The sequence below is a fragment of the Cloeon dipterum genome, chromosome 1 (assembly GCF_949628265.1).
Source record: "Cloeon dipterum chromosome 1, ieCloDipt1.1, whole genome shotgun sequence".
Classification (NCBI taxonomy): Eukaryota; Metazoa; Arthropoda; class Insecta; order Ephemeroptera; family Baetidae; genus Cloeon; species Cloeon dipterum.
Genome location: NC_088786.1, coordinates 41,728,601 through 41,755,992, shown reverse-complemented (window position 1 = coordinate 41,755,992; position 27,392 = coordinate 41,728,601). Strand labels below are relative to the sequence as shown.

Genomic DNA, 27,392 nt, shown 5'->3' with positions numbered 1-27,392 from the left:
CGCAAACTCGTTTTTGTCCGGCGTCGGCGGGAAAAGATCGAATAAATGAAAGGCTGCATCGTTTTGTATTCTGATTTTATTCTCATTCTCTCTGGCTCTCCGATTCGGTCTCGCGCGCGCTATTTACACATTTTAATATTCGTGGTGAGTATTTCAATAAATAATACATATACTGTAGGTACACGTTCGTAAAACTAGGATAATATATTATATCAACAGACTGTGTTTGTTTTTATTTATCGTGTGTGTGTTTGTTGCTTTCGCACCCAGCAGCAGCGGCGGCGGCAGCGGCAGCGGCTCGTTTGATTCAAAACAAGATTTGTAAATGCTCTCGAGAATGCTCCTCTCGCTATCATTTTCTCGGAAGCTATCACAATATGTATTTATTACGTACGCACTTTGTGTTTGCAACAATTTTCCGTCTGAAGCGCAGAAGAGTGTTTTTTCATTTTTATTTATTTTATGGCACAGAGCGGAGATGAGGTTATTTGAAACAATTAAAGGAGAAGAAGTGTGTGTGTGTGTGTGTGTGAGCCTAACTACGTAAAAACTTGCATCCTCCGAGCGGCAGGCACACATTGCATTGCAATCAGCATATTTTAAAATCAGTTTAAGTTTGTATAATATAATATAGTATTCACACTTTCTGGACCCGTAAACAAAAATCTATAAAATCAATCATCGCAGCTTAACTTGGTTAATTTGAACATTACTCGTCGATTACAATTAAGAGCAAACGCAGATCTCGTCAATTTCCGCCCGTTTGGTTTGAAGGAGACTAATGAGTAGCAGTTAAAAGTCCTAACTTTCTACGATTAAAACCGTGAACGCGTCAGCCTTACGTGTCAAAAATTAATTCGTCGAAACGATAAAAATATATATACTCTGCTTCCGGTAAGGTACTTCTTTCCTGTACGTGCGAGTAAAGGCGGGAAGAGTCAAACTTCCTCCCAGCTACGAAGGCGCAAATATCTCGCTGAACAGCGAGTTCGACATGGACGAGTTCCTGCCTGAAATCACACAGTGGATTCGGTTAGGGCTGCGTGTCACGAGTGTAACGATATGCGACATGATGGGGTTCAGATCATGTCTAAATAGGGGTTGCCTGGGGGTGAATGTTACAGGGGTGAATTATTCACGAGTTTGAATTAATATTTATGCCCTTGACTGGATATTTTTAACGTTTGGGAATTAAAAAACATTGACAACCCCTAAAAATCAACCCTTATAAAACTACCCTTAATCTTCACTCCAAGCAAACCCCATCGAGTCGGATATCAAAATGCTCGGGAAGACCTCTCCTTTTAAACTAGCCCTTTTTTAACCTATTTGACTAACTTACCGTGGAGTTGCGAGGCGTCGGTGCAGTTTCCGATGTGCTTGGTCTCGATGACGAAGCCGGTGGAGCACGCGTCCTGCAGCAGATGACACCAGGTGCGGTAGGAGATGTTGTTGGTGCCGCAGATGGGCCCGCCGAATCCGTAGGCGTCGTCCTTCTCGCCGCGGCACCGCAGGCTGCACGACACGCAGCGCGGGTGTCCCGTCTCTGGCTCCAGCAGGCAACGCTGACGCTCGCGGCACTTGACGTTTCTGCAGCTTGCCCCGGCTGGAAATAAATTTTAAATTTCATTTTACTGAGTTTTACAGTTACGACTCTTCATTTGCATCCATTTATTGGCTTTAAAAGGCCGTAAAAAAGCTTGCCAGACAGATAAAAACTACACGAATCGCTAATTAATTGAGGTTGTGCATCTTAAAACTAGATCAAAATATTTTTCTCAATTTCTTTCCCCGAAAATACAATTTTTTTAGCTTAATTCATTCTAGACGTATTATGGGGCCCCAGCAGACCCACGGAAACCCGCTGTGAGGCCCTGCGGAGGATATATTCCTAATGTCCAAAACGAGTTTTATTCAGAAAAAAAATCTACGGCCCTATAATTATCGCAGCGAGCCCATCCAAAAATGGAATTGATCGTCCTCGCAATATTCTACGTCGTTTCGGCTCATTTTCGCAGCCCACCGAAACGTGACTTTTTATTTAAAATAACTAAAATCGGCTTTTTTAATTTGTACAATATTTTTCTTGATTACGTCACAAAAATTTCGCACGTGTTTCCGTGAAAACCGACTCCTTTTGGACAACAAAGAGAAATCTCTACGAAATTGAATTAATCATAATTTAATTGTGACTTTCTACTCGTTCAGGAATTTTTCCCAGCGTTCTCAGATTTTGCTAACGAGACGAAAAAGGAATTATTGTTCGGCGTGCCGAGCCGGTTGGCTAATTCTTTGAACACGCGGAGTGTGTTCGCGTTTGAATTGCGCCGAGAGGCAAATTTGCGCAGTCACGAGCAGAATTCCTGCGAACGAAATTCGGCCGTGATGTATCGGAGCGGCTGCGGGCCAATCGATTCGCCACGCAGGCTAGAATTATGGAAAAATAAAATAAAAAAAAATAATGAGCGTGCACATAAAACGCGGCGCGCGGCGTTCGCGAATTCCTGGTTTTACGGCCGCGCGCTCATTTTTGTTCACGAAAAGCGGGTTTTGTTTGGAAAATTATGCCAACGCCGGGCCTTGATTGTCGGCTTCGGCCAAATTTTACGACAATGCCACACTCGTAAAATACGAAACAACGAGCCACGCGGCGAATTAAAATGTTGCCTCCACGCATCCGCCTAATGACTCACCGCCCCGCCAATGTCCATTTTTAACGAATTTGCACATAAATCTCCGATTCGCAGGCCTCGCAAAACGTTCAAAGAACCGCTCGCGGCTTTTTACTGCAAATCTGGACGGCTTCTCTAATTTAATTAAGCTGGAAAATGGTTACGTAACATCTAACAATGCTACAGATTGATTTGAGAGTGAAATTTGTGTTTTCACATACGAAAAATAAATATTTTACGATTTATCAGACAGTTTTACAATTAATTTAAATTTAATTTTCATTTTATACTTCACCGATTTCTCAGAAGTAAGAGTTCAAATTAATTTTGGTTTAAATTTTAGGTGATTTTAAGTCAGAATGATATCAAATTGCACTAATTCTGACTGAAGAGAGTGAATGTTTCATTATTAATGAAGCTAAATTCCATTTCCCGCGGATTTTTGCAAGTGACACGCCCCCTTTTCAGGTTCTTTGAGAACCACTGGAAGCCGGAATTGCGATCTGTGATGTTTCCCGCCGGTCAGAAGTCAATTTGGCGTCGAAATAATGCGCGCCAATCAGGAGACTTAACTTAATTCTTCATTAAATCAGTCAGCTTGAAAAATTCGCCCATTTTGAAGCTGCGCAGTAAGCTTGTGCGCATCTTAAGCATGCGCAGAATATTCAGATCGCTTGTCTATGTCACTGAGAGGCCGAAACTCATCACTGCGCATGCGTGACCCAAATTAAAACCTTCTGCGCAGTCGTAATTCCCACCGGGGACCAGGTTGCGATCTGTGTTGGTTTTCCCACTGGTCAAAAGTGAATATGGCGTCGAAATAATGGAGGCCAATCGCAGGAGACAGGTTCAGCGATCAATCGGAAGCGTCGAAAAAGGGGTGTGCCGGCCTTATAATTTCATTTCCGCGTATTATGTTTCATTTCCATTGGCCTGCTGTGCCATCTAACGGTCGATTCGCAAATTACCAGGCTAATCAGCTGTTAGTAATGAAATAATAACAAATATATTCATTATGGAACCACGCCCCTTCTTAAATTCCCGCGAGTTACGCCCCCTCAAAGGTGACGTGTATTTCGTTTTCTTCTTAAAAAATTCAAATATCCTAATTTAACGAGTATTTTTTTAAAATATAAAGGTTAATTGTGGGGCGTGTTTTTCAAACATTTAATAGAAGAAAATTTAAACAATTTACATTTTTTCAGTTAAAATTATAAAAAAATACATTCAAATGAGTGACAGTTACAAACTTATTTAAATTCTGGAAAGGCGTTAAGAAGTAAACAAAGATTAACTTCGTGCCCTTGACATTGAAATATTTAATCTGAAGATAATGAAACACTTTTCTTTTGTTTTTGTGCAGACGGACAAACAGTCTGGCTCGATAAACTCTGCGGGAATATTTAAAAAATCTCAAAACAAAATGCTGATAAATTCCAAAGAACCGAATTCGAATTTTTAAACCAGGGGACTATTTGGTTGAGCGCGTGTGCACGCGAATTTGTGCGCAAATAACTGCCTTGAACCTGTCGTTAATGGTGGTTGGTTGGTGGTTATCTCGCTCGATCTTCTCTGCGCGACTTACGAGAGGACGGATCGGACGCACGGGCCGACGCCATAAATTCAATTAGCGAGAGCGGGACACAAACAAAGCCTGCGATTTTCCTCTTGTTTTTGTTTATTGTTTGGCTTTGGGGACGCTGCACCCACTACTCTCCTCCTCCTCCTCGTCCTCGTCGACGGCGGCGGCGGCGGCAACAACGGCAACGGCGGCCAAGGATTTTGCGGGTTAGACGAGCGCGCGCGCGCGCGCCGACCGACCGACCGACAGAGCAAAGGAAAGGAGCAAAAGAAAACAGGTTCCCGCGCCTAGCAGGAATTTTCGCAGCGGCGGCGAGTTATTTGGCAAGAAAAAGTGGTTTCGGCCACTCGCTAATCGGCACTAAGCGCGCTGCTTGCTCGTTGCCGGTGACACACCGCCGCAGTCCAGTCCGCCACCGCGACTACATTGTCCGCACTTCAAAGCCGGCCAAAAGCCCGCCTTTTTTCTCTCCATCTCCATCTCCGGCGCGCAAATTAATTTAATCATTTTCCCAGAGCGGAGCAGAGCGACTGCTCCAATCACTCCAACTATTTTGACGTTAGAATTCCGGCGCCAAATTCATCTCGGCGACGAATGCGCACGCTGTTTTTTGTTTCGTCTCAATTTGCGTGGCCTTGTTTTTGTAACTGGTTTCGATTCTCCTAACTCGATCATCGCGATCTGTCCAAATTTGTGCTCGGAACGAAAATAAAGCTCAAGTTAGCAGCTTTCTCTGCGCACTTTTTACTAAGAATAATTAACACAAAAGCTCATATTTCATAAAGCACCAAGTGCGTCAACACATTGCTTTCAAAAGCTATTTTTAGAGAAAAAAATGGAAATAAGAAGAAATTCTTGTCCCATTGATCAGAAAAAATTATTATTGCCATCATACAGAGTTTAAAATTAGATTAAATAATAGCTAACGAAAATTTAGGTAAGGAAAAAATAAAAAAAATGAGTTGAGCTGCTAGATGAAAAATCTTTTTTAATTCGGAGAGATGATACAATTTGCAAATAAAATGGTTTTCTAAAAATTCCTCAAACTGGAAAGGATTTTTCCTGGATATGCTGCCTATTAATCGGAATTAAGCATTTAATGAAGAACATTTTGTGAAATTTTCATCATTTTTGATCGAGCCGTTCATTTTATAAAGTGGAATTTGTAAATATTTTCGACATTTTCCGATATCCACCATCTATATCTCCAATCCAGGGAAAAAATTCGACAAATTATACCATAAACCAACGCGAAATTTATCTGGCATCATTTTAAGACCAAGTACAGGCCGATCCGAACAAAATCCTAGGAGAAGTAGCATTTTAAAGTTACAAAAACGTCATTTTTGCAATTTTCTCCGTAAGAATATCGAAAATTTGTCATTTTTTCTAAACCCAGCAAATTTAATAGGTTTTACGAACTCCACCGCTTGCACCGGACTATTTCTAGTCTGCAAACCAATTTTCAGATTTTTCACGCCAATAGAAAAATTAAAATTAAATTTTTTCGGATTTTTCGGCTTTTCACGGGCAAAAATGGTTTTATTTTTGTTAAAATTCGGCCGTTTATCCGATCGTCAACCACGACCTCTCATCGGACAGGTCTTGGACGGGGCTTCAATCTGCAGTCCCCTAACGACCTTTTTCAGGGTACCCCGCGACCTGAGGTGCTCTCCCAGGCCTGATTTTAATGCTTTTTCAGTAAATTCGAGCACAATTGACGATACTCGACAATTTTTTACCCTTGACCGCCACTGACCTTCCTCAGGTCGTGCACCCTGAGGAATTCTCTTCGGTTGTGAGGAAAATTGAAAAAACGCGAGATCAGCCGCTGAGCTGCTCGATCAAAAATATGTTTTTTTTTTTAATTCGGAAAGCTGATAAAATGACCAGTTTTTGCAAATATTGCCAAAAAATACCATTTTTTTTTCGGAAAAGCTGTTTGAAACGTTGGTTTAAACTTGCCTAACTGTTAAAAAATTGAAATCATTCGATTCGTCTCACTGAGTAGATTCCAAAAATGTCAATTTTTTTCAATAAAATATGAGCAAAAACTGTATTTATTCATTAAAATTTAAAATTTTGGGCATTTTCGTTCAATCTCCATTGAATTGGGACTTGGTTCGCATCAGGAGAAGCTATACAAAAGTTTTATAATACCAGAAAAAACTAAAAGCTTGGAAGAGGCAGTCTGAGCGTCTCGAGAAATTGGCCGAAAAGGCCTGGACGATCTTTAAATTGTGCGTAGATTCGGGCATGGCAGCCCAGCAGAACGCTGAATGAATGTATTTAGCAATCAGATATGGCGCAATATATTCTAATAAATAAAGGCGGCTGCTGGATGGGATTGTGCGTCGCAGAGAGAGAAAGAAAACTAGGCTCCGCGCTGCAAGATTCGAGCGTCGCTTTTCGGAGATAAAAACGCGAGGTATGCGTGGACAAAAGGCAACTTTGTATTAAAGCGAAACTCGTTTTTTTCGGTTGGCGCGGCTCATTCCGACGGACGAGACCTAGAATAAATATAAATAACTTCTATAGAGCGAGAGAGAGAGAGAAGAGCGGAGATTTATCGCTTTTAAATTGCGTTCTAGAAACCGGCTCCGCTCGCGCCCTTTGCGGACAATTATTAGCCGAGCTGTTTTCGGGCCGAAATTGGTTGCAAGTAAGAAAGAGGCAATGAGAAAAAAGAAAAAGAGAATTGAAGAGAGAAAGGTGAGGAGGCAGGTGCGTGGCGCCAGCCAGCCAGCCACTCGAAACGGGGCAATAACCTCCGGGGCCAGTCGCACTCTAGCGCCGAATAATCCTTCCTTTAATTGCCCTCGTACTCGGATCGCACCCGCGGAACGCAACCACATCTTCATCCGCCTTCCAAATTCGCCAATTATTGACCCAGTTGGCAGAAAAATGTATAAATTTATTCACTAAATGCAGCTAAGGTGGGAGTAAAACCGTTAGTTTTAGTTGTTTTTCGTTCAGACTATTTAAATTCCGGTGAAATTGAGAATTATGAAACTCTAAAATGTTTTGTTCAACCTTTAGATCCTAATTTTACATTTTTGCTTGAAGAAAATGAGGCAAAAAATACATATCCTTGGTTAAAAAATAATTAATATCTCTTTGAACGATTTCTATATTAATTTTACTCTTTAAAAGCCATCAGGGTCTTCACGTTGCACCCTGAGGAGCCCGAACTGTCCTTCCTGAGCGCCCTGATGGCTTTCAAAACAAGATCTATTTCACGTGGCGGAGGATTCCGAACGGTTTGGTTGGTATACGTCTCACTGTAGACCAATCAGCACATCCGCAGTCCTCCGCCGCGAGAAATAGATCGCTTTTATCGTTGAACAAAATTCTGATATCTCTTTCTTACAATAAAAATATTTTGGTAATTTATCTGGCGGTCATTGCTCCAAAAGGGCGTGAGTTCAAATTTGGATTGCGCAACAAGGCGGTAAAAGAGCAGACGAAGTGACCCCGATTCGCGCTCGCGCGCACAGTGATTCGGCGATTTCTTGAATGCATTTTCTTTTGCTCGATCTCTCGCCGCGCGTCAGACAGGCAGACAGCGACAGACAGCCCGAAAAACCATCAGTCATCGCGCACATCGCGCTCTCTGCATCGCGCCCGGGCCCACATACATGCGGTACAGACATTCTTTTATATTTCTTGTACGCGCCGCGCAACCGACAACACGTTATGTACAAAGTTATACCACAGCGGACGAAAGGACAGTGAAAAATGTCAGTTTTCTGACAAACGAGATAAAATTGCATGGCGAATGAGTTTAAAACCGTCTTTGATTAAGTTTCTGAGCCCACCAATCGATTCCTGAGGGTCAAATTAGGTATATTTGATGTTTTTCCGTCAAAAAAGTGCAGAGCGACGTGTGAACGTTTTTCCCGCCAAAACGATATGAACCTATTTTTGAGGACTGCGCATGCGTGAGAGCTGGCTGGATCTGACAAAGAAGTCATTCGTACAGGTGGTCTCTCTGCAAGTGCTCAAACCAGCTCTGACGCATGCGCACTTATCGCAACTATACGTTCATTTTGTTTTGGCGGGAAAAAAGTTCGCGCGTCGCGCTTGGACTTTTTTAACGGAAAAAACATGCATTTTACCTAATTCGACCCTCGGGAATCGATTGGTGGGCTCAGAAGCTTCGTAGAAAACGGTTTTTAAGCTCTGTGCCGAATAATAGGGGTCCATTTTCACGTGGCGGAGGACTACAGATGCTCTGATTGGCCAACCATAATTGTATATCGCCGCCGACCAATCAGAACCTTCACATTCCTCCACCGCGTGAAAATAGATCGCCTTTTTTCGTTCAATTTGATACGAATTTAAGATGCAGTCAAACGATTTGGGTTTTTCTCGAGAGTTGTACAGCATTTATTTGGTGATTTCAATTCCTGCACTTGGTAGTTGGCGAATATTCGGATATTTAGAACTATTTTTAAGTAAATTTTTGCCCAAAAATTAGCTTTTACATCCATTTTCAGATTTGGAATCACATTAAACAGCACCTTAGTTCATAATTTTAACACGATTCCGAAATTTTGACGCTCAGGGTGTGGTCCTGAAGGTTGAACCTGGCTTTGAATTGGCTAATCTAGTGCACAGTTTCACGAGTTACATTTTTTCTAGCAACTTTAAAAAATTAGAAATGCCTATCACCATGAAAAATCGAAAAAATTTTAAAAAGACAAAATCAGAACCCTTTACCTTTGACCTACAACGATTTTGTGAATTTAAAAGTTGTTCCAAATTACACGTAGAATATTCGGAGGAATTTTCAGATTAATTTTTTAACCGGAACTAATTTACTTTTCGGGGAATTTGAAATTACTAAAAAAAACGACCTTTTTGGAACTCCTCCGATCTAATTATCGTTTGATTCTACTCAAATATTTCGTTCAGAATTTAAAAAGGCCACATTTCTACAAAGGTACGCATTCCAGGGTTTCGAACTGAGGAAAGGTGAGGTGTTTGAGTGTGGAAAGCGAGGGCGTCTGGGATTTGGAGCACTGCCCGCGAGCCTTTTTATTCTGATTGTGAGCGAGTGAATGCAATAAAATCGCGAGCGCGGCGCAATGGATGCATTAGCAGGGCGGGCAACAAAGGCGGGCGTTACCTTTTGTCAGGGCCAAGATCGATGTGCGCCGCGCGCGATTCGAGAACCGAATCAAACCGCCGCCGCGGCAACACACACACACACACACGCGAGACCAACGACCTTCGCGGCCGCCGCGCGCGTTTGCTCCGCGTCCGCGGCTAGAGGAATGACGCAATTTGGCGTTTGATGCCCTAGGTCTGGGCCATTATAGCCTCAGTCAGTCGACACGCCAAACGCCAACACGACCGCCAGCCAAACTAAAATGTAATACTCACAACTTTGCGTGTTCGTCGGTACGAATTTCTGAAATCGATTATTTGTTGCAAACCGGATGTAAAATCTATTAAATTCGGTAAAAATGGAAAGTTATCAAATTTCTCGTGGGTTTGGCACTTGCCACACCCCCTTTAAAACTCCTATGTGAATTAAAACCTCTCAAAAAAACATTTTGAAGAGCAAATTCATATTTTTTAGTATTTTCAGCAATTTCAAACCAAAAAAAATCGGTTCAGCCAAGATAAAATCTCTAAATTATCTTACCACAGCTTGAGGCTCTGTGTGGCTCTTCAGGGAACAGTAGAAAGTAGAAAGTTTGGAAAATTATTTATCAATCGTAAGTAAATCTTGACCGGATCATAATTTTGACATGAAATTTGAACTCTACAGGGTCGAAAACCTATAAAATGACACCAAACTCGATACTTATCGTTTGACCTTCAGGGACCAACCCTGAGATTACCCTGAAGGTAAAAACATGAAAAATCGAGTTTGGTGTCTTTTCATATGTTTTCGGCCCTGAGGAGCTCAAATCTGGCATCACAATTTATTAAATAGACAACCCTATCGAGATTTTTAAAATTATCGACATAAAATGTCTCTGAAAGCCCGCGCTTTTGAAATTTTTGTTGTTTAAGAAGCCATATTTTAAATCATGAACTGAAGGGTAGCTCTACAAGGTCAAAAACCTATGAAATGACAATGAACATGATTTTTTTTCATATTCTTTATATAATTTAGAAAGGGCCCGAATTGTTATTTCCAAATCCGTTAAAACGTTACCAATTATTTTGGCTAATTATTTTCGTAAAATAAAAAAATCCAGGAACTGACTACGCGCAATATAACGAAATTTTTAAGCCGTGAGACATTTAGTTTCCAAGAGGAAAGGTCGTATACACACACACTTATAGCAATTGCGGCAGTGCAGTTACGGCGGTGGGCAATTTGCAAAAATGACGAAGGCGGAGAGCAAAAACCTCTGCGCTGGCGCCTCGCGCGACGGGCGAAATTTTTATTGCTACCGTAAAAAGCGGCTGGCGAATGTCTTACACGTTGGCCGCGGCCAAAATTAAATTATATTCGCTCTCGGGCAGCGCAAAGCAAAGCAAACCTGCTGCTGGCCATTATTTTTAACTACGCACTCGTCCCCGCGCTGCAGGCAGAGGTCGAAACACTGCCGCTCGCTGCTCCGTACCTCAATTTGCACGAAACGGAGCAAATTGCATGCACGATCGCTCCCCTTTCCCAATAAAACCACGACCACACTCACGAAAAAAGATATGCAAAGTGAACGAATCGCTCAAAACACCTCGATAAAAACAAATGGCCCATAAAATTTTAGAGGTACCTTTCCCAAGCATTAGGGTGATTACTTTTATTCGACGGAGTTTAAAAAAAATGTTCGATAACATCAGGTTTGGTACATCATTTCATGAGCTGAAGTTCGAATTTAGTGTCAGAAATGCCAAATTAGAATCCTAGAAACGAATTGCTCTTTTGGGAACAGTAAAAAGTCGAAAATTAGGATGGTTTTTTATCGATTGTTTGTAAAGCTTGACGAGATCATAATTTCGACTTCAAATTTGAACTCTACATGGTCGGAAACCTATAAAATGACACCAAACACGACCATCCTTTTTTTGACCTTCAGGGACCAACCCTGAAAATAAAAACGTAAAAAAATCGAGTTTGGCGTCCTTTCATATGTTTTCAACCCCGCGGAGTTCAAATTTGGTGTCAAAATTTGTTAAATAGTTACCCCTATTGAAAATAATAAAATTTTCAACTGAAAATATCCCTGAAGGCCAGTGCTTTTAAAATTTTTAGTGTTTAGGATGCCCTGACTTCATATATGACTCTAAATTTGAACTCTACAGGGTCAAAACCCTATAAAATGACACCAAACTCGATATTTTTTGTTCTGACCTTCAGGATCCAGCCCTGAAGTAACCCTCAGGGTAAAAACCCACATAGTCAAGTTGCATGTCTTTTTGTATGTTTTCGACCCTGTAGACTTCGAATTTTAAGTCAAAATTGCAATATATGAACCTCCTTATAAAATATCTCCCAAATTTTCAACATTAAGGTCTTTATCGTAATAAAAATATGTTGTTAGCATTTCCTGGCTTTAAATTTAAACGCTAGTAGATGACTAACTTAATTAGTTTCGGACCCTGAAGGTTTTAACTGACCTCAAATGATTCAATTTTATTGCCCATACAGTATAATAAAGTAAACTGGACAAGATTTCTATCACTTTGATTGCTGAGCTTGGTTGTTAAGGCTACACACATTTAATAAATTAAAAAAAAACCATACGCGTTAGTAAGTATATATTTCTAACAGACGATGAAGCCAAAATTCCATTAAAACGTCGGCCACAAATTAATGGATAGCTAATAATCACTCGAGACGGACATTAAAAAAATAATGGAAAGTTTTCATCAGCCTCTCAGCTATAATTTAGCATGTTTCGCCGGCATTTCGGCCAGTTTTCTCTTGCTAAAAATAGCCAAAGTGATTATAAATGCGTGTGTGGCGATCCCTGGAATCGAATTGACGCCGCATTTGGTTTTCCCGGTTGTGAGTCTGGCGGCGGCGGCGGCGGCGGCGGCGGCGGCGGAGATTTGGCTAATGAGAATGAATCGCGGCGGCCGAGAGGTGCGTGGCGAGAATGTTTTCGACCTTGGACCTGCGGTAGACGGCTGCCAGACGCGAGTCACTCTGTCTGCGCAGACATGTGTCATAAGTGTTTGCACGCTGCAGCCGTTTTTTTTCTCCTTTTCTCGCAGCCGCCGCGCCCGTCCGTCCGCCCGCCCGCCTCGCACGCAATCAATCACTATATGCTTTTGCTTTCGCGGGGTACTCACGCTTGCAGCGGCCGCGGTAGGCGATCGGCACGGCCTTGCCCTTTCGGCAGGCGGCCACGCGGATGTGGCAGACGCTCGGGTAGGTGTGGCCGTCGGCGCCGCACACGTGCTTCCGCGCCTCCTTGCCGCATTTGCGGGAACAGCGAACGCAGTGCGGCATCTTGTTCTGGTCCACCACGCACTGCTTCCGCTCCAGACACCGCACCTTCGAGCACGAGTCTGAAAAATGCACCGCACCGAAAACGTGGCAATTACACACACAAATTTCAGTGTGTTGTTACTTGTTTTAGATTAATTTTGTGTTCTTCTAATTCGAAAATAATAATAAACACAAACTTAATCTAATTTCAACCTTAATTACAGTGGTTTTCACGTTAAAAGTCAACACTGTAAAAATATTGTGTCAAAAACACATGATTTTGTGGAGTTGAAAATCATATAAATTAGTTATTAAGTTTTTATTTCGTCATTAAATGAGGAAAACGTATCATTAAAATTAAATATTAATGCGTGCCTCTTCAGGAAACTGTAAAAAGTCAAAGGTTTGGAAGATTTTACTATCAAGCGTGTGTAAAACTTGATTAGATCATAAATTCGACTTCAAGTTTGAACTCTACAGGTTCGAAAACCTATAAAAAGACACCAAACTCGATAATTCTTATTTTAACCTTCAGGGACCAACCCTGAGGTTACCCTGAAGGTAAAAACATGAAAAATCGAGTTTGGTGTCCTTTCATATGTTTTCGGCCCTGAGGAGTTCAAATTTGGCGTCGGAATTGCTCCAATAGGCACCCCTATAAAGAAATTTTAAATTTCCAACTTCAAATGTCTCTGAGGTCCCGCGATTTTAAACATTTTCATGTTTTTGAGTTCCTGTTTTCATATGTGACTTGAAATTTGATCTCTTCAGGGTCAAAAACTTATGAAATGGCACTGAACACGACAGTTTAACCGACTATAAAAATTCTTTGTACCAACCTTGGCACTGTCCGTGGTAGGCGACGGAGAGCGTGTCGGCGGAGCGTTGGCGGCAGGCCCGTTTCCTCAGGCGGCACGCGTTTCGGTAGGAGCGTCCGTCCGAGCCGCAGACGGCGCCGCGCTGGTGGCGGCCCTGCTTCGGACATTTCGGCTCGCACACGCACTTGGGACGGCCATTGCGCATCACGCACTTCATCTCGGCGCCGCACTCCACCCTCTCGCAGCTATCTGCGCCACCAAATGTATCACCTCGTGTCTTTACATACTTTTACATGAATTATGACGTATGAAAATAGGATAGATATTTTCAGTTAAGTTTAGGACAGCAGAAAATGAGGTTTACCTTTACACGCGGCGCAGGGGACTCCACCGCCCAGCGCCCTGTAGAAGAAAATGGTGCCCGAGTCCATTTTTTCGTCGACGTACGCCGCCAGGTGACTCATCCCTGGCATACTGGAACAAAAAGCCGCCATATTTGGTTATTTGATGCGCAGGAAAATCCGTATGGATGTGAGTTGATTTTAATTCCCATCAAGATTTCCTTCAGGATATCCAAAGGATATCTCCGGATGTCCAAAGGTTGTTTTCGGATATCCGAAGGATGTCTCCGGATGTCCGAAGGATATCTCTGGATTTCCAAAGGGTATCCAGATGATATACATTTGAAAAGCCTCATGTCATAGGCGGATATCCTCGGATATCCAATTTCTTGCCGGGTTTAAACGTATTTTCGGAAAATATCTCGTGAAAGTATTTTTAATGATATTAAAAAGCGGTTCGCCCACTGAAATCGGAGTGTTGTTGCCAGAGCGGTCTATACATTGTGTTACAAACTTAGTGAATCAAGCAAGAAAGTATGTTATCTCGTGTTGGAGCCGTTAATTTACGAAACAAATCAACTGACTCCATTTTGCAGCAGTGGTCGCGGTCGACGTCGTCCGAGAGCCGCTGCATGCAGCGTCCGTTCTTGGCCATGATCCAACACGAGCCACCTGTGAACAGGGAAATTGAGGTTTAGCCGTTTTGCGTAGAATATATATTAGCCAGGCAAAAATTAGAAACAAATTTACGCGGCTGTCACGGTGTGCGCGTTAATAATACTCTTGCGATGCTAAAAGGCCGCGAGCGCGCAAATTGCGTGTAATCACTCTCGCGGCGCACAAACAATGTTTTATTCTTTCCAGTTTTTCCCGTTTCGCCATTTTTAGCGCCCGCGGCACCCAGATTCTTTCGTCGCGAGCGGGCGAGCGGGCGCGAGAAGCCGAAATCCGGCTAGGAATCCGCGAGAAAATGCTAATGCGAGCAGGATGTCCGGGCGTTTCGCAGCCACGAGAAATAAGACGGGTTTTGCGGCGCGCGCGCGTGCCGCTCCGGCCGCCGAGCGAGCGAAGAGGCGGCTTTATTGTTGTTGTTGACACCTAGACCTCGTGACGCAACCCGACGCGACACCGCAAACTTGGATTCCTTCCAACTCGCGACCGTTTTCGAGCTCGTAAATCGTGCAAAAATAACACTTTGTAATAATAATTCTCGAGAATTAGGTTTTACACTGCCCCCGGGAGAACGGCATCGGCGATTCACGTTATTTGGCGGAATGTCATCGCACGAGCAACGGATTTCGCAGTGCAAAAAGGTGGCGTGTCCGATGCATGACATCATCTCGTCACACGCACATCTTTTTCGCAGAGCTCAGGTGCAAATTCCGATTATTAAAAATGGCTAGACGTGCGCGGCGCCTCGGGAAACGCTTTCGAGAGAGAGCGTCTGCTGTTTTCGGTCGATCGTGATCTAAAATTGGGTCCGAGGAGAGAATTAACGCAGAGAGTCGAGTGTTAGAGAGAGCCTAGGTCAACCGAAGGCGGCTTGGAGCGCGGCGGCGGCGAAAGTGCAGACAGGTTGGCCTAGGCCGCCAAGGCCGGCCGACAGCCAACCCACTCAAATCTCCTATTCCGCACGTCATCGTCATCTAATACTCCATCTTTATTATCTAAAAGGCGGGAAAATTTATTCTTCAACTCCTTTCTAAAACCCCCTTTTTCATTAAAACTTAAAAAACACTTTCTTGTTTACTATTTTGAATCGGGAAAAAATTTAAATCAAAGGCAATGGGAGCGGAGAGAATGCGATGTAATAAATCGAGTGGCTGCCCGCTGCCCGCCGGGGACGAAATTGAAATTTACGGCCTTCTCTCTTCTCTCTCTCTCTCTCGGACAAAGTAACTTGATAAATTGCACGCCAATTATTATTATTTATCGCACGTTTCATTGTGCAACTATCACACGTTTCGATTTAATTGCAATTCTCGATCGTTGATCGCCGCTTTTATTGGTCAACGGGTGGAGGGGGCGTGGCCCTCAGTCTCCACCGGCCAATGGAAATAAGGCGTACTCGTTTTGAAACGTAAATTCTTGTCTTTGGTTGAGTGAAAAATGATGATTTATTACTTATCACAATGAAATTATAATTAAATGATCATGTGTGCAACAACCAAAACCATAAACTTATCCCTTAGGATTCATTTGAAGCCAAAATTTTCGAGAAAACGTTGAGGACTGTCTCCTTACTTGAAATCCTGTTTTATTTTACAACAAAGAGTTTCCCCAAAGGCTTTGTTGGAGAGATCTCGACGAGAGGAATCAAAATCTTCCAGGAAAATGAGATCAAACGTTGGAAATTTCGAAAAAATTGAATTTCCACTGTAGCAAGGTCCTTTTTGAGTAGAATGAATTGTTTATCGATCAATTTCTTATCGCATCCGCCCCCAGTCATCAATTCCGGTGGATCTAGGTGGAATCCTGGTGGATCTATTGAAATTCCGGTGGATCTGGATGGAATCGCGGTAGATTTAGGTGGAATTTCAGTGGATTTAATGTTGATTCTCCCTTGACCGCGGCAAATCGTCGCCTGGCAATTAATTCAAATGATTTTCCACTATTTCAGGCAGAAAAAAGATCCGTTTCGCTCGATCGTCGGGTGTCGGGTCAACGCTTTTCGTGCAAACGCAACCGAGTGAATGGAAGCCGGAGAGCCAGAGGGAGGAAAGTGCAATCCGGTTGCTGCTTTTACGACCGCGAGTAATAAGTCTTTCTTTACATTGTGTCTGAGGCGCGCGGAACATTGTAAGTACGAGAGCGGCTAATCTGATTCTCGGCGGCGTGTCTGCGACTCGAGCTGCGAGACAGACAGCCAGCGAGCGCATTCACATTTAAATTGAATATATGCAAATGAGCCGTCAAATTTGTCTGAGCCTGCGAGCTCTTTTATTTCGCACGTGTATGCCCGACGCTGCTGCTGCACCGAAATTTCAGCCGACGACCTACATGCATTGTCCAAAATATGATCGCATCCAGACAGCCGCAAAAAAAAATCCACCTGCCACCGAGAGACTGAGATTAAATTCTGCCGAAGAATAAAATCTCAGCGCAGACACGACACGGGGGCCTAAATTATTCAAGATCGTCTGGCCAGATTAAGAGCCGACGAGGAATTCTGTTTCGGCTGCTCACACGTCAATTTGATTTCTTGGGGCGCACTTTTTGAAACAAAAAGTGACACAAAATAGTCTTGCTCTCGTCGCGTTGGCAGCATTCCCGCGCAGACTAAATATACACGCACCTTGCGTCTCGCAGCCAAAAACGCCGCTTTTATTTGTCAACGCGCCGAATTCTTTCTTCCGCCCACTCTGACTCGCCGAAAGAACTCGACAGAAGAAAAAAAATAAAAATAAAAATCACAGACTGGATAACAATTGGTTAATAAAAGAGCTAAAAATAGAGAATCCTTTGTGCTTTGTTGGGCCGAGCGCAGAAAACGATTCTCCGCGCAATGACTGGCCGGTTTATCCTTGTCATTTCTCAAAATTTCAGGGCCAAGGTTGAGAGCACGTCTGCCTAATACGAATTGTATTGAGAGCGGCTGCGAGTTGCGCAAATCTGTCCGCCCGTGCGTCCGTCCGTTCGTTGCTCGTCTCTCGTTGTCGTCATGAGCGCTTCGAGAGCAGCGAATGAATTTTGCAAGCCGGTTTTTTGCCCGTCTGCTCTCTCGCTCGTTCGCTCGCTCGCTCGTGCGCGGCCCACCTTTGCAACTCACGCACGCCACAGACTTTTAATCAATCATCGCCGCCTGCCCCGCAGATTAATTGCACACGTGTCCCTTTTTCTCAGACAAATTTCAATGCAGAACATTTTACACTACATAGTTGGATGAATTGTTACTTTGTTTTAGTTTTTCGATCCATTTTTCTCTTAGCGTCTCAATAGGAATTGGTTGCAGATCATTTTCTAGCTATTTTTAACCGTTTAAAATCAATAATTTATTAAAAACCAATCCATCACGGCATATAGGAAGAATTTACATCGAATCCATCAGGTTTCCACCCAGATCTACCAGAATTTCACCAAGATCCACCGAGATTCTCCTAAATCTACTGGAATTCAACCTGGATCCACCGTGTTTCCAACCTAGATCCACCAGAATTAAAATAAATCAACCAGGATTCTACCTAGATCCAACGAAATTGAAGATTGAGGATTTTTTTTCAGATTACAAATGCGTGAAATCATTATTTCTCACGATTTACTACGAATTTAAACTATCTTTCACGCCCCAATTCATAAATCCCCGCGAAAACAACTATTCCAAGCATTTCACTTGATTCCAAACCAAATAAATCGATGAAACTCCCATTTCCCTCTTGATCTTTTCGGTCAATTCTAAATTTGAGTTGTTGCGGTGCGGAGAGTCTGGCTTTTCGGCCCAAAATAGGGCCGGCTGCATAAACAAACGATTGCTTCACTCCCCGGCCGCCAAGGTCTGAGCCATCAAGTTTACGACTCCAGTCTCGGGGCAGCGGCAGTCTCGCGCTCTCGTAATTAATTTTGCAAACGCAGACGAACGAGGAAATGCATTTGAAGAGGTTACAACATTGCCCCGGGTGAAACGCTTCATTAAAAAAACATTGTTGCAACAGTAGCAGTATAAAAAGAAGTGTCGTTTTAAAAGGAGAAAAAAGAATTAATTTCGACATTGCAGGTTGATGACACAGCTGCTTCTGCGAGACAGGGAGTCAAATATTGACACTTTAAATCAATTTTCAAAACGGCGAAAGGAATTCTTGGATAATTTTTATGATAAATTGGTTTTAAAGATTTTGGAAACATCACAAAACCAATTTAAAATTAGTGATAGCCTCAATTGGATGATATTTTCTATTAGAATTTCGTTCTTGAAAGGAAAATCAGTGGAGAAACCGTTATTTTTGTTTGATACTAAAGGTTTGGAACAATCAAAAGTGCTATGAAAACGCTGTAAGCGGCACTCTGATTAGCTTCTTTTACGAAGCGACGGCAGCTACTTTCACATCCTTACCACAGTGGCGCTGGTGTTTCGGCCTTACAGCCAATCAGAGCAATGCTTCCACTCTCCTGATTGGTTGCCACCAATTTTTAAACCAAAAACCGCCAAAGTAACGATTTGCTATAGGTTTTCACCTATTTTGGCGCTTAATGCCGACATTTTGACCAATTTCTCCGGCTCTTTGCCTTAATTCGACCCTCAGGAATACAAATTAAAAGAATATGACGCTCTTCATAATAAATCCTGTCCATTTTTATCTCATATCAGGGAAAAGTGTGCCGCTGCCGTGTGTCTTTAACTCATCTGTAGGGTCGGCCAGGCATAATTGCAGGTTAATTTTCCAATCACGGGATAAACGCGGTGACTGAGCGGCGGCTTGGGGTTTGTGTCGTGATGCAAGCGCGGCGCGATTACGACGGCGACTTTGTTGCTCGGCTCTCTCTCGAGTCTCTCTCGAGTCGCGCTTAATCAGGATGTGTTTCTTTCTTCGCCGCGCGCCGCACCGCACACAAGAGAGCTGCTGCTTGAGCAACAGTGTTGCATCCCTGAGCACATTGCCGACCCTTAAATGCACCACTCGAGCGCCGACCACGCCCACCGGATATGCATTCTCGTGATTCGATTGCCGCAATTCCGCCCGCCCGCCCGCCCAGCATAAACAGGTCGAACCGATCAAACGATCAAACGGCGCGCATTAAACTATTCAACGCGACAACAATGATGCTACTAGCTGCACCATTTGAATCTTCAAGAGGGAAATCGCGGCGCGGCCAAGTGCCATGCACGTGCAACAACAATTTAAAATTAAAAAATAAATAAATAAATAGAAAATATAGAATAATTGCAATTTTGTCTAATTTATCTTCAAAAAATTTTTTTCAATCTATTTAATAAATATTCCTCGTAGGCTAACCTCAAAAATTCAGGGAAAAAATAAAAACTACCCTTTTTAAAAGTTCTCTATTTTGATTTTTGCAACATTTTTATTCCAAAAACGTCCAAATTCTCTGAATTTGCGCAGTTTTGAACCGGATTTCTTGTCAAAGTGATCGCTCTGGACTATATTTCAGTTGTCAGGAGGGTTGAAAATATTTCTAGGGGGTGAGTTTTTGTTAGAAATTAAAATTTACCAAATTTATCCGTTCTTGGTGTCGATTCCCATGTTTTTGACCATCCGAAACTCATTTTTTTACCTTTTGGATCATTTCTAGCTTCAATTATGATCAACACTCACAATTTAAATAAATTTAGGAGAAGAGCCATTGAAGAAAAGCCCGATTTTCTCGTGTGGAGTGCTGGAGTGAGGCTGTTTGTCGGTTTCATTCATGGTGTGGTCGGGGACAACGTCCGTTTTTTCACCTTTTGTGTCTCCGAGATTTCTCCGAGTTGACTTTTGGGACAGGTCTGCATGGTGTGACTGAAATGTGTATACGCAGCTCGTGCAGCGCGATCGACCGCAAGGCCGCAGACGACCGACCGAGACGCGAAACTCGATATTTGTAACTCGGCCGCCGCCGCCGCTGCCGCCGCCGCCGCCGATGATGTTTTCGCCGATTCAATATGCTCTTGGTGCATGTCCGACCTGACGAACGTTACACCCCGCAACCGTCACGCGTCCAAAGCAGATTCACCACTTTTCTTGCTGGCCACAATCGGACAAAATGTCGATTTTATTCATACGCTGACGGTTTTTTGAAAAATTGAACTAAATTTTTTAATTTCTGATATTAAAGTCATCCCTGAAGGTTGGGAGCTATTTTCAACCCTCTCAAAAACTCATAATTAATCAAGAGTTAACATATTAGTTCGAAAAAAGCGAGAAATCGGGTATTTTGCAAATTTAATTTTTTTCTTCGATTTTTTTTTAAACTTTGATCCGCTAAGTTGGTCACCGTGTGCAAGTTATTGGGCATCTAGTTAAGATTATTTCAGATATCAAAATTATTAAAATCCCTCAATGCTATTAAATGTTGAAATTCTCCGAAAAAAATTAGTTTTTCTTGCAAAATCGCAAATTTTGAATCCGTGTAAAATGGGCAGTTTTCAGAATTTCAACCTGAAATTTTCAGGTAATGCGTAGGTCAAAAAGGGCTACACGTCCACTAAATTTCATAAAAATCTGATGTCGACAAAGCGCCTAAATCATGATCCTGTCTAAGGAAAAAATGTTTTTTTTTTAAACTGACTTGCTAATTTGGTCAGCTTGCTCAGGTTGTTGGGAGTCAAGTTTTGATTATTTAAGACAGCAAATTTTTAAAAATTCCACCAGTTAAAATTCTCCGAAAAAAATCCCCATTTTGCAAAATCGCTAATTTTGAGCCCCTGCAAAATGGGCAGTTTTCGGAATTTTATCGTGAAATTTTCAGGTAACCCGTAGGTTTACTAAGGCTACACTTCTACCAAATTTCATTAAAATGTGATGCCAACAAAGTGCCTAAATCTGGATTCTGTCTGTGGAAAAATTGATTTTTATTTATTTATTTTTTTTAGAAATTTAACTCAATTTTAGTGACCCGCTAAGTTAGTCAGCGTGTGCAAGTTGGTGGGCATCAAGTGTTCAAACAACAAATTTTGAAAAAAACCCTTAAATTAAAATTTTTAAAATTCCCTGATTTTGCAAATTCACAAATTTTGAGCCCCTGTAAAATGGGCAGTTTTCAGAATTTTGACCTGAAATTTTCAGGTAAGCTGTAAGATTAGTAGGACTACACCTTCACCAAATTTCATAAAAATCCAATGCCAACAAAGCGCTTAAATCTGGATCATGTCAAAGGAAAAAATCAATTTTCGTCTTTTTTAAAATTAAATAAAATTTTCGGCTTAGGGGAGCAACACGTGTGCGTCCGAGGGCGAGGCATATGCATCGGTGGGTCGTTGGTTCGTTCGGTGTGTGTGTGCGTGACACTCAATATTGGCGGATTAATCCGTTCGGCTGCACGAGCAACTTGTCAAGATAATCATCTGTGTCGCGGCGCGCGTCCTGCAACGCACCTTCACATTGTAACCGAACCGCGAGAGCAGCACCAGCAGTCTCCCGCCCGACACACACTGCTACGTGAACCGCGCGCAATAATAATAAAAAAAAATAAAATCCAGCCAAGCACGTGCAGATGCATAGCCAAGGCCGGGGAAAAAAATTCATTCATTTGGATTAATTCGAGAGATTTGTGCGTGCGTTATTTCACTCGAGTTTCTCACGGGAGTCTGGTGGGTGCAGCGTGCGCTGCGGTGGAGGGAAGGAAGTGCGAAAACACGTTGTCAGCGTGTCTGCGGCCGCCGCCGAGCCGAACCTGCAAAGAAAAAAGCCGCCGACCTCGCCCGGCCGCCCGCCCGTTGTCTGCGCCTCCGAATGCACTTGCAGAATCGAACGCTCCAATTCACTTTAAAATCGAAATTCTCGCAGTCAAACTCGATTAAATCGTGTCGTATTTTCCGCTTCCTTGCTAATTAGAGCGATTTAAATAAAAATTTCAGGCGCTTGACCTCCATTTCAGGATTTGGTGGCGCGGCGGCACGTGTCAGCCAGACAGACGAGCGAGCAGGAAAAGGAGAAACAAACGCACGCGCGGCGGCTGCGGCGTCTAATAAAAATTGGTTTTTTCCTGCTGGCTGGCAATGCGGATGACTCACTTTGTAACTAATTGGATGCGTGGGACGCCCGCCAGAAAATCGTCCGCCTTCCGAGAAAATTGGGCAACGAGGAAACAATTAAAAAACGAACGAGCAACCTGATATTTATACCTGTCGTCGAATTAAATCACAACAATTCGCCACATTCTCAAATTTATCTGCAGGAAAAAACCACTCGTTTAAATAACCGTTTCAGATTATCTCCGAGAGACGACGGAATGCCTTTGAAATGAGATTAAATAAATGATAATTGTGTCGCGTGCCAGCAATGCCAAGATAAAAAAATGTTGAATGAACAACGGTTGAAATTAGACAAATGGCGCAACTTTTTAAATTTCCCGCGCCTAATGGCATCCTGCCACGCCTATATTTTAAATATCCTCGTTCTGGGTCAGGTGAATGTAATTTAATTAATTTTTAACCATTTAAAACTCGATTTATCGTTAATTTCGTCACGGTGATGAAAAAATCCAGGGAAATTTTTAAATTCCCGCGGTTTTTTCTCATACAACGCCATTTTTTATGTTTTTAGCCCCGAGCTATTTTAAAGATTTCCGTCAGTGACGCCTTTTGGACAAAAATGTGAGGATTCCCGCCGGTCAGAAGTCAATATGGCGTTGAAATTTATAATTTTTTGAATATTCCCGCATTTTAAGGCTGCGCAGTAAATTTGTGCGCATCTTAATCATGCGCAGAATATTCAGATCGCTTCTTTATCTCACTGAGAGGCCGAAACTCACCACTGCGCATGCGTGACCCAAATCAAAACCTTCTGCGCAGTCGTAATTCCCACCGGGGAGCCGGATTGCGATATGTGTTGGTTTCCCGCCGGTCAGAAGTCAATATGGCGACGAAATAATGAAGGCCAATCAGGAGACAGTCCAGTGGCCAATCAGAAGCGCCAAAAAAGAGGCGTGCCGACCTAATAATTTAATTCCCGCGTATTTTTTTTAAATTTCAGTGCCATCTAATGGTCGATTCGCCAATTACCGGGCTAATCAGCTGTTCGTAAAGAAATAACAATAATATATTTATTGTGCTGAATGCTTATTCATGATTTTCCCGCCGTACTCTAACGGACGCCATGTCTGCGCGTCGCGTGAATCCGGACCCCGGTGGAAAAACCGATGAAATCGCTCTGACAATTGCAACTTGGTCAGGACTATTCCAGCTTAATATTCAGTAATTAACTAGATTTACGTTGGAACCTTCGCGTACCCTGGATTATTTTGAATTTTATCCTAAAAAAACTGACGGAAATATTGTTTAAAGAAATCGAATTTTTGTCTTTTTTCCTGTCTCTAATTCTTAGAGATCGTTTATCTAGAATGTGGCGGAAGGGATTATATTTTTCTAGCTTGATGCGCGGCGACGACGTCTCAAGGCGACTTGTCTTTCGTCAGGCAGCGGCAAAAAGTGACTAATGCGTTTTTAATTTGCGCTCGGCCGATCGGATGGAAAGGATGCCGGAGACGTGCGTACGTGTGTGTGTCCAGCTCTCGATTCGCTTCGCTTTTCATCCTAGGCCGACGACGAGACGAACGCCAAGAGACGTGAATCTCCACGCCGACCAAATGGCGTCTGCAGCAAAAAATGAGCCACGCAAAAAATACCTAGGTAGTCGAGTTGAAATCATTTTTCTGATTGTGAGATGATTCTCGAATGAATTAAATTGATTTTGGGTATTTGGGTTTTTTTATAGGAAAATTTCAGAAAAATCAATAAGAAAAAACTGGAAATTTAATCAGCTTTCTGAATTTAGGCAGTTTTTGACGCTACTATCAACTGCTGAATTTTAATCAGGCCAAACACACACCTCTTTCGAAAATCTGTTATTTTTGAAAAATTGAAAAATAGCTTTCCAGACTCAAAATTAATATTTTTTTTACCCCGGAAGAAATTAAAAGAGGGCGTAACCGGTAAAATTCGAAAAATTGGTCGGTTTTATTTGAAGAAACGATTTAATTTAATTTAAATGAACGAAATTACGAAAAAGAAAATGTGTTCGGAGAAAAGTGGAGTGCGGAGTGGCAGTGGCACAAAGCTAATTATCATTTTGCTCTTTTCTAACTAACGTAAGAGTCGTGAGTGCAGCTAAGCAGCAGCAGCCGCCGCTTTTTTCTTTTTTCTCTTTTCTTTTTTCTTTTCTCCGCGCGCAGCAAGAAAAGGAATAATAAGCACGAGAGCTGCTGCCGCTGCCGTTTGTGTGTGTGTCTCTCTCTCTCTTTTTGCCCGGCCCCGAGAGAATCAGAGAGAGAGGCGAGTGCATAATCGCGTCGTGAGTCACCGCCGCGCAGCGCATACCTTGGCTAGCTGGAATTCTCGCCGTTTTTTCCGACAGCTCGCCTCGCTTCCGCCTTGCACAACAATGTTTTTATCTCAAATTTTGAATTAAGGCAGCTTTGCGATTGCGATTGCGCCGTTAGCAGCGTCTCTCTTTGACTCTCTCGGTGCACCCGGCAGCGCCGAGAAACGAAAGAAATCGCGCGCGCGAGTTGAACGTCCGCACTCGCCACTCACGCCCATCGCAGATCGCACCACACTTTGCTACTCGCAATTTAATCCAAAATTTAAAATCCAAATTTGCCTCAATCGCCGGCGTTCGGGGTTTTTTCTTCAGCCTTGACCTTGGCTCCTTGGCGTTTGGTAATTAAAAGCGCTTGCCGATTCATCATATTAATTTTCCTGACACTTTTATTGCCGCGACCAAACAAAACATTGCCTAGCACGATTGAATTTCTCTTCTCGGCAGGCCTCTAATTGAGCGGTCGGAATAATTTTCGAATTAAGCCCACGCCCAGCAGCCCGCATTTCTTCAAATTCCGATCCGTAAACAAAGCTCGCCCGAAAAAAAACTACGCATTGCTCTCTAATTAAGTTAAAAACTAAGGAAATTTATTGGTTTTTTTATATAAATTAGTTGGAAAATTTAATTTATTTCTTTCTTCCTTCGGAACGGGCCTTGTGTTACTCCCGAGGTCAGAAAAAACATCGCCCTAGAAGATTGTGATCGATATAATTTAAATTCCGATATTTATCGGTTTGATTTTGACGATTTTAGCATTTTCGGCCCACAGACAAGATTCAGGGCGCTTCCTGAGGACCCTGGCAGCTTGCAAAGGGTGCATAAACTACAAAAAACAACTCGTGAAATGCGATAGTGACGAGAGGAATGAATCCTGTTTTGATGCGGTGACGCCAACCTGTTTTTCATTCACGAAAATTCGTTTTTTTCTTCGGATTTGCAACTAAGTATGTTATTAATTAGTAAAACGCTCGATTTGAAATAAATAAAAGGCTACTTCATCGGCGGCGGCGACCGCAAATCGAACGGATTTCTTTACAGGGGGCGAACCGCATTTACGCAGCAGCCGCGATCGAGAGATTTCGGGACTCGGCGTTTTTAAAAGCTGAGTGAGTGCGGTCGGCCGCAGAATTAGAGGAAAACGCCAGCAGGCCGTCAGCATCGCCAGCCGATTGGATTTCATCGGTGCGGTCCACGTCTAAATATAAATCCTAACATGGCTTCATTAATAACATTCTAGAATTATTATTTTTTTAATTTTTGACAGAAAAAATATGTCCAAACGCTTTTTTTCGCTCTAATAAATTCAAATTTGGAGAAAAATCCATTTCTGGACGCTGATTGGCTGGTGTACGCGCATGACCGAACATCCCGCGTAGTTTTTGCAAAAACTGTTGCTAGGCAACCGCGGGAAATGCTGACATGCGCGTTGCGTCAGCCAATCAGCGTCCAGGATTTTTAGAAATTATTGGTTTCATCGATTTTTATGACTTTTTAAGTGTTTTTAATTCGATTAGCTGGAATTAGACACCAAACAAACGGCTGCACGCGCATTTTCGGTGGAGAGATTGGAAAATTTATAGAAAAAATCAGGTTTTTTTAATAAAATAATTGCAAAACTTTAGTTTAACAGGTGAAATAAATTTTTTTAACTCGATTTACAAAATTTCTTCGAACTTGAATTTGTATTTCCCCTGGTTAATTAGTTCAATTAGGTAAATAAAATATTTTTTATTATTTTCTGACTTATTTTTTTATGTAAAAAAGGTTTTTGTCGCGCGCGTGTGTAATAATTACAATTGGCGGAAACCTGTTGAGCACCTAAGGTCACGCTCGTAAAATCATTTCTACGCGCGCGCGCTTCCCGCACTCGGCTACACGAATTTCTTTGATTTATTGCCTCGCTACTTCATTTCTCCGGAAAAAAATTAAAATAGTGGATTTTTATTGTTAAAACCGATACATAGTTCACTTTATTTAGGTAAAAAAAATCCTGAAAGAAAAACAGTTGCCAAAATCCATTTTCCAAGAAAAATTAGGTTTTTTACGATTTTAAAAATACAAAAAGTCAAGAAAACGAAAATAATTTTATTTAACAAAAAATCAGAAATTTTCTGGGGTTGTTACTGACCATGTACGGGGTGCAGGGGTGCGGCGAGCGCGAGGAGGGCGAGCAGGGCGAGCGAGGAGCGGCGCCGGAGCAGCGCCTCTGCAGCGCCGCGCATGCTGACTGGATGCGCGCGAACTCTCGTCTCGTGTTGCTCTTGTCTCGGCGCGGCCAGCGACGCAACTGAACCAACTCGACGGACGACTCGACGACTGCTCTGCTCGGCTCGCACCGAACGGAATGAGCTTCTCGCTCTCTCTGGCTTCTAGCTGCCCACCTCGCGACCGACCGACCGCGGCCCGCCGCCACCACGTGCTCGCCACCGCCCCCACCCCCGCACCCACGCACACCGTCCATTCAACTCCAATTTCCACTCCCGCGCCGCCCGCTATATCATTTCTTTCGATCGCACTTTTCTCTCGATTTGTTTACAATTTGGTTTTTATCTGAAAATGGAATTCTATAAAATAAAATACATTTTTAATCTGAAAATTAAATGAA

The 27,392-nt window shown here is 42.7% G+C and overlaps 1 protein-coding gene across 1 annotated transcript; it reads right to left on the bottom strand.

Annotated features, from left to right (window-relative positions):
• Positions 1 to 61: 61 nt before the first annotated feature.
• On the bottom strand, positions 62 to 27,109 carry LOC135936467 (follistatin). Its single transcript, XM_065479286.1, has 7 exons — positions 26,916 to 27,109; positions 14,399 to 14,486; positions 13,838 to 13,947; positions 13,495 to 13,722; positions 12,517 to 12,735; positions 1,343 to 1,606; positions 62 to 1,010 (listed from the first exon to the last, which is right to left on the bottom strand). The coding sequence occupies exons 1-7, from the start codon at positions 27,007 to 27,009 to the stop codon at positions 955 to 957; spliced, it is 1,059 nt and encodes a 352-aa protein (XP_065335358.1). The 5' UTR covers positions 27,010 to 27,109; the 3' UTR covers positions 62 to 954.
• Between the last annotated feature and the right edge of the window lie 283 nt (positions 27,110 to 27,392).

What these genes read in the sequence shown, in the direction of transcription:
- LOC135936467 (XM_065479286.1), bottom strand. Translation starts at nt 27,009, where the DNA reads ATGCGCGGCGCTGCAGAGGCGCTGCTCCGGCGCCGCTCCTCGCTCGCC. An exon ending in CTACCACGGACAGTGCCAAG is followed by an intron (nt 12,736 to 13,494) that starts GTTGGTACAAAG and finishes TGCATTTTTCAG; the next exon opens with ACTCGTGCTCGAAGGTGCGG. An exon ending in CGACGCCTCGCAACTCCACG is followed by an intron (nt 1,011 to 1,342) that starts GTAAGTTAGTCA and finishes GTGTGATTTCAG; the next exon opens with GCAGGAACTCGTCCATGTCG.